Consider the following 7,867-nt stretch of genomic DNA (forward strand, 5'->3'; position numbering starts at 1 on the left):
GGCTAATCTGATTTGAGCAGTCCCTCCCAGGTGACTCTAGGCTGTGTCAGTTAAAGCTAACTAAGACAGCATCTTAAATATTGCCTACATTGTCTCAGCGAAGAACCACAATCTATCATCCCAGTGGCTAATATATTTTGTACAGTTATATTATTTTTTGGGGGGTGTGTGTGCATATGTATATGTGTGTGTAAGATAACACAGTGTGTGTACTTATGGAGGAGATAAGGTATGTGTGTGTGTGCATTCATTTGTATATGTATGTGTACATGGCATATACTTATGGGGGAGATAGTGTGTGTATGTGCACATATGCATTCATGCATGTGTGTGTATACTTATGAAGGAATTAGAGTGTTTTTCCTTGTTTGTTTTGTTTTGTTTTGACGCAGAGTTTTTCAGTGGCCTGGACCTCTCTCCCAATAGGCTAGCAGGCTAGACTGGGGAATTAGCAAGCACCAAAGAAGTCACACACACACACACACACACACACACACACACACACACACACACACACACACGGTGATAGGATTACAAGCATACTCTACCACACCTGGCTTTTTACTTTCAAATAGTTTCCGAGGATCAGACTCAGGCTCCCAGAGCAAGCACCTTCTTGATTGATAGTCTCCAGTCTAATGTTACATTGACTTAACAAAGTAGTTCTAGCTGATTGAAGATCTCCTTCCATCAACTCCTATAACCCTCTCTCTATGGTATCAACAGAATCGACCAAAACAAGCATCCTCAGAAGCTACATCTCCAACTTCAAGAGCAGCATTCACAAGGGCAGCTCCAGCTCCCAGAGCTCCACCTCCGCTCTCAGCAACAGAGGCAAGCGCACCAGTCCTCCTACCCAGGAAGCCATATTCATCTTTTTGCCCACTGGTCTATGCCTGAAAGACCTGGGCGAAATGTGTTTGAGGGAGTTAAGAAAATAATAAAAATAAAAGGTCACCCTTGCAAAATGTTGCAGATTCTTCCCTCAAAGGCTCCCTGGTAAATCAGGCAACCCTACCCTACTGCACTGGGTTTTCTTAGGGCTAGGTTTGTACTACTTGTATCTGGGTGTTGGGCACATTCATGGCGCACTCAGTCATAGTGTCAGGAGGGATATTTGTTACCACTCTGTGCTTTGAACCAAAGTTCTCACACTTCATAATAGTGTAATTTTTATCTTTCTATTTATAGGAGATGCCACCCAGTCAGCCTCTTTCTGGTTTTAACTGTCAGAGTTTTTTGTTTGTTTGTTTGTTTGTTTTGTTTTGTTTTGTTTTGTTTTTTGGTTTTTTGGCTTTTTCGAGACAGGGTTTCTCTGTGTAGCTCTGAAGACCAGGCTGGCCTCGAACTCAGAAATCCGCCTGCCTCTGCCTCCCAAGTGCTGGGATTAAAGGCATGCGCCACCACTGCCTGGCTAACTGTCAGAGTTTTAAGACTAAGAGTGAGGGAGGTAATATAACTTGTCCACTCAGTGGCTGGTTATGAGACAATTCTTTTTAAAATTGTCTCATGGGATAGGTTGCTCCCTATAGTGTGATCACTACATTCTGAATACTTATTTAGTAAATCCTAAGCACAGCACAGAATCCTTTCTGAAGTAGGAAGTGCCTGAGTGACAAATGTCCACCTGTGTTAACTTGTCATGGTCTGATCAGACTCTGTTTGCTTCAACACTGCTGTGTGGGGAAACATTCCAAACGAGATTACGTTCTCACCCAACTGCATGCAGTCTGCTAGCTTGCAAGTCCTTAGCCAGTTCCATGCAGTCTGCTAGCTTGTGTGTCCTTATCTGACTGCATGCCTTCTGCTAGAGTTCATGTTCTCAGCTAGCTGCATGCAGTCCACTCTTTATGGGACTTAGCACATGATTACTGTTCTCAAGCATTTAACCAACTCACACCTGAACTGCTTTCCTTTGATCTGCTACTAATTCAATGAAGGAAGAGGGCCTTTCTGTTTACAATTCAAGTTTATATAAGGATATACATTTAAAATCCCCAATGCTAATTTCAACATTTGAACTTAACAATTCAACAGAATCTAACATCCTTTGGTTTCCCATTCTAAGTGGAAGAACCATGAAACAGAAGTGTCCGAATAGAAACTTTTGGTCAAGTTGCTCCTCTACCAGTCGTGAGGGAGCCTAATGCTGAATGATTGCTGGTACATCATAGTCTTGCCAAGTGTTTTAAATGTGGGTTTGGAGAAGGGTCCCATGATCACATTTTTCCACGGAGAGATGCTCTCTGCATGGGAGGAGGTCAGGCAGGGGTGTGTCACATCACCTATGCCTGCGACTCCAGTGGAAGCTGCTAATGCATTCTGCCCAAGAGCCTGCTCTAATAGGTTAAGCTATGGCCTCAGAAGTAGACTACCATTATCTCTCTACCTGAACAAGTGAGCGATCCTTGACATGACCCAGTAGACAGCTTCCACTTCCTTTCGCAGAAATGAGCATCCTGCTGATGAACAAGTATCTAGATGACAAATTGTCAGAAAGCCTCAGTGGAAATGGAAGCCAAGTTAGTGACCACATGTGAATGCTTTAATCTAAGGAGGACAGTCTGCTCTGGTTTTGCTTGTGAATGACTAAATCGCACATTTTTAAACTCTACAGTCTGTGTTCTTAGCTCTTCGGACATGTCCTCCAAAACCTGGCTCCAAACTCATGGCCTGGTGGCCAAGAAACTCACCATCGCAGATGCCTTGGCTGGGGCTATGGTACCCCACAGCTCCACCTATGCCACCATCCTGAATAAGAATGTTGTCTCCAAGGTCTTTGATGAGGTAACGTGATGTGCCCATGTTTAAAGAGGGTTTTTTTTTTCTGCTTAAATAAATAAAAAAAAAAATAGTCTGCTTTAATGTCTTGAACAGTTGTAGCAGAGATGTATTAACAGAAGTTACATGTGAATGGGAGAGGGAGAGGTGGGTATTCTTAAGACTTCTCCTTCGAGGGTGGGAGGTACTGGCCTTCCCTGAGCTGGAAGTCCATAACTTCTTGTTGCTGGGGAGACATGTGTATCTACAGAGATGCTGAAAACTCTCTAGATGGGAGTTATGAGTGAGAGACCGAGGATAGGAAGGCTTTGTTGAAGAGATGAGGCCCTTCCTCTTCCCAAGTTGAATGACATTTTTTTCTCCATTATGAAAGCCACTACAGGCAAGAAAAGAGGGGGAGTGGGGAGGATAAATCTGAGGTAATCACATACCTAGAGAAGAAAAAGATCCCTCAGTATGAGTGTTTGTGGTAGGGTATATGCAGCCAAGGCCATGTAAGTATAGTTAGGTTCTGTTAGCCCTTAGTGTCTGTAAGCCCTTTATCTACAGCTCCAACCAATCTTAGATCAAAAGTCACCTCTGTGTTGAGCATGTTCGTCTCCCTGTTACAGGTATTTATGTAGCAACTACAGTGTAGCTGGTGTTGTGAATAATCTGTAATTTAGGGTATAGAGGAGGATGTAGGAGGTTATATTATATGCAGAAAACCCCTCCGTTTTACTTAAGCATCTGAGAAATTTGGAATTGGCAGTGGTGGTAATATGTTCTGAAGCCAGTACCTCTACCATAAAGATCAATTGTACTGATAAGGAGCCATAGCGTTTTGGAAGGGAGAAATCCTTGTCTTTAGGGAGAACAATTTCTGAAGCAGCCAAATTATGGTGGGGTGTCAAAGGCAGAAGCCATGTAAATGAGAAGATCGTGTCCCACTGTTGCCTGGAGAGTACAAGATGCTGGAAGTTTAAGTAGTAACTATCAGGCTTCCCAGCACCGGAGCGTGGGGCATCCTGAAGGGACGACTCACCCTAAGATGAGGTATTTGCCTCAGGATCTCTAGGCAGGGCAGGAAGGGGAAGGGGAGGAGCTGCTGACAGGAAGGGGAGGGGAGGAGCTGCCAGAGTAGTTCTTGAATTTGGAAAAGATCATCATGGAGTACAAGTCTCACTGTGTAATTCTCTCTGCTTTTTACATACTTGAAATCCCCCATGAGAACATTTGGGGACTCTTCAAAAGACTTTTTTTAGAAAAGCAAATGAAAGGGGCGCTAACTGGCTTTGAACTCACTGGGGTTGGAGTATTTAAAGCAGCAGAGGGATGGATGGAATTCACTTTTTTTTTTAGTCATTAGTCACATTTAACACTGTAACCAGTGAAGGTCAGCATCTCCCTGCCCTTTACCCCGGAAGTTGTCAGTGGTACTGGTTACCTACTGTGCCTCAGCCATACCTTTGCCTCAAGGCTGTAGGGGCAACAAAGTGGAGCGAACACTGACATATTCCAGGAAGCATGCTGACATTTTCTTCATGTGCTGTGTATTTCTTTTATTGATATATTTGATTTTATTAGGAAGAAAACCTGTTTAGTGACTTCTCCCTGGAAGTAGAGTTTTCTTGAGCTTAATATCATTCCTCTTTGTAACTCTCCCCAAAACTGGAGATATGCTGGAATGGAAAATTCTCAAAAATGAATGTGGCAGGCTAGGGAAATACAAGCATATGATCAAGAGAAGAAACCATAAAGAGAACATTTATCCCCTAACTACATCAAAATGGATCACTGCAGAAAGAGGCAGAGGCAGTGACTGACTACAAATGCTGGGTTTTCTGGACACAGTGGGGCAGTCTATCGACCAACAGTAGATGTGACAGCCTATACAAGACCCATGCAAGCTTAAGCCATACCAAACCCCAGCATGGACAGGGGAGATGGGCACAAAATCCCATCACTAGCTGAGGAGCTATTGGCAAATAATAGCCTCTGAGAGAGTGAGTGTTAATTTTTTAAGGTATGGGCCCTAGTGAGTAGAATATGCTACCTCCAGCGAATGGCCCCATGCCCAAGAGTATGTGAGCAACGCAGTTAGACCTAGTGGGTTTAGAAAAAGTTAGGGTACAGTAATGGGCAGGGAGGGGAGGGAGGATTGATCTGGGAGGAAATAGAGGAAGGGCATGCATACTACCACCATTTATGAAGTTCTCAAAGAACTAACACATACTATTCTGCATAAAAGCATATGAAGTAGAAACAGTTATCAGAAAACATTGTAGCATATACAATGGAGAGAGATTGTAAGAATTACATCATTAATGCACACATGTGAATCAGTATATACTGGTACTAATGTTCAGCCTGTTCACACACATACATGCATCCTCACCACAACAGGACATGAACATGATAAATACTCCACTGAAAAATCTGAGAGAGAAAGCCAAGGATACACACAGAAATGTTTAGCTCTAGGGGTAACCAGATACATGAGGTAGGACAAATACAAACTGAAACTAATTGGATACCCCTCTACCCATCAAATTGGAAAGGTTTAAATAAATATATAAGGCTGGGTGGGTCAAGGCTTCTGCCACCAAGACTGACTTGAGTGGGATAGGAAAGTTATCCCTGCCAGTTCGTCCTCTGGCCTCTACATATGTGTTAAGAAAGTAAAGCTTGGATTGACTAAGGACTTTCAACTTTGTCTTGAAAAAAAATGGGAGAGGTTTTTCTCACTGGAGAAAGTTACCCTGGCTCTTTGCTGCTAGGTAAAGGACACTGTAGAGACGTGATGCTGAGCGCCTGAGAGTCCAGAGGCAAGACCGGACAGCAAGGACTCCGTGGTGACACTTGGCATTGGCGGAGTCATATTGGCTCTGCTGAATGACATGAGGAAGAGAGAAAAAGGATCTAGAATGATCCTTAAGGGGCAGTGTCAAAAGCATACTCATGAGGAAGCAAGGCTGCTTATTCAACCGATGGTCCTGACAAAACTGGATACGCCCCTCGGAAGAATGAACTTAGACAGACAACTCTCCCCAGGGAGAGACATCAACTCAAAGCGGGTCAAAGTTTAAAACGCAAGACACCAAAACTGCCAGAGGAAAACCAGGGAATACATTTCAAGTTACAGGCACAGTCAAGAGTGTCCCAGACAACGCTCCAGCAGCACAGGAAACTGGCCCAAGAAACAATGGACAGGATGGCATGAGATGAAAATGTTTCTCTGCAGCAAAGAAAAGATCCTAGGTACAAACCCACAACCCACAGGAGGGGAGAAAAAAATCTTTGCCAGCTGTACTTCAGACAGGAGTATCTGCCATATATAAAGAACCAAAAGAATTAAAGAATTAAATGTGAAACTGCCTATTGAGAAATGGGGTAATGAACCAAACAGACCATTTTCCAAGCAAGCAAGAAATATTTTCCAGAAAGCCCTCGATATCCTTAGCAATCAAGGAAATGCTAATTTAAACCACTTAGATAATCCTGTCTCAGCCCAGTCAGATTGGCTGACAACAAATGACCACAAATGTGGAGGATGTGAGGAAGGAGGGGCCCTGAACCAGCGCTGGGGAGCGTGGACTAGCACAGCAATTATGGAAGCATTGCTCAAGAAATTAAAAACAGGACTATGATCTGATCCGAATATACTACCCAAGGACTTCATATCCTACAGCAGAGATGCCTAGATATCATTCAATAGATAAGTGGATAATGAAAATGTGACATGTATAATAAATGGTATATTATCCAGCTGTTAAAGAAAAAATGAGGTTGTGAAATCTGCGGGAGACTTATAGATCTGGGAAGTATTATACTAAGTGACATGACCCAGACTCAAGAACTCAGAACTCACATGATCTCATATGTGTGTCCCATGTCAGTTATTTTTCTGTTGCTGATAAAGGTCGCGACCAAAGCAATTGAAGGAAGAGGGAATTCTGGCTTATAGTTCCAGAGGGATATGCATCTATCAGGGCAGAGACACATGGCCACAAGCCACAGACAGCAGGCATGACCAGAGCTGGAAGGCAAGTTCACATCCATTACTGTGAGCTCAAAGCAGAGAAAAAAATATGCATATGGCACAGGCTTTCTTTCCTTTTTAAAGATTCACTTATTTATTTTATACATATGAGTACACAGTAGCTGTTTTCAAACACACCAGAAGAGGACATCGGATACCATTACAGATGGTTGTGAGCTACTATGTGGTTGCTGGGAATTGAACTCAGGACCTCTGCAAGAGCAGTCAGTGCTCTTAACTGCTGAGCCATCTCTCCAGCTCCTAAGGCTTTTAATTTTTAAGGCTACCTCCAACGACATACTTCCCACAAAAAGGCCAGAGCACCGAAATCTCTCCAAGTGATGCCACTAGCCAGGAACCAAGTGTTTAAATGCCCGAGACTATGGAGGACATCCAACCCCCCTAGATCCTAACTTTCAGTATTTATTGTAGGCACATAGCATGAGAATCAATGCAAATTGTGAAACTAGGTGGTAGGAGACCATGAGGGGAAAGGCAGGAAGGCAGAGGACACATGTGACATGTGAAGGAGGCTAAGGCACACGGAAGAGGTAAAAAGTGTGAGGGAGAGCAGGGAGGAGAAACAGCAAGAACAAAATCAATTTTGTTTGAAAAATACCATGGTGAAGCTAATACACCTGTACACTACTTGTGGTGGTTTGAATACGCTTGGCCCAGGGACTGGTACTATTAGGATGTGTGGCCTTGATGAAGTAGGTGTGTTACTATGGGTGTGAGCCTTAAGACCCTCATTCTAGCTGTCTAGAAGTCAGTCTTCTCCTAGCGGCCTTCAGATGAAGATGTAGAACTCTCAGTTCCTCCTATACCATGCCTGCCTGGATGCTCCCATGTTCCTGTCTTGATGATAATGGACTGAACCTCTGAACCTAGTAAGCCAGCACCAATTAAATATTGTCCGAAGAGTTGCCTTGGTCATGGTGTCTGTTCACAGTAGTAAAACCCTAACTAAGACACTAATAAAAACTAGATGCCACCCTGGGGTTGTTGTGAAGGAAAAATTCAGGAGGAGTGGGAGTTAGAGTCCTGATCTTTAGGAGAATATTC

General features: G+C 43.4%; 1 protein-coding gene across 4 annotated transcripts in view; it reads left to right on the forward strand.

The window, feature by feature from the left end:
* Vwa3b (von Willebrand factor A domain containing 3B) overlaps positions 1-7,867 on the forward strand; it is a 160,110-nt gene that overhangs the window by 109,830 nt on the left and 42,413 nt on the right. For all 4 annotated transcript variants that reach the window (XM_031367215.1, XM_031367213.1, XM_031367216.1 and 1 more), the window contains 2 exons: positions 727-834; positions 2,618-2,787. In XM_031367215.1, coding sequence (XP_031223075.1) covers positions 727-834; positions 2,618-2,787 — 278 coding nt within the window. The remainder of the gene's footprint in view (positions 1-726; positions 835-2,617; positions 2,788-7,867) is intronic.

The sequence above is a fragment of the Mastomys coucha genome, unplaced genomic scaffold (genome assembly GCF_008632895.1).
Source record: "Mastomys coucha isolate ucsf_1 unplaced genomic scaffold, UCSF_Mcou_1 pScaffold14, whole genome shotgun sequence".
In the NCBI taxonomy this organism is placed as follows: Eukaryota; Metazoa; Chordata; class Mammalia; order Rodentia; family Muridae; genus Mastomys; species Mastomys coucha.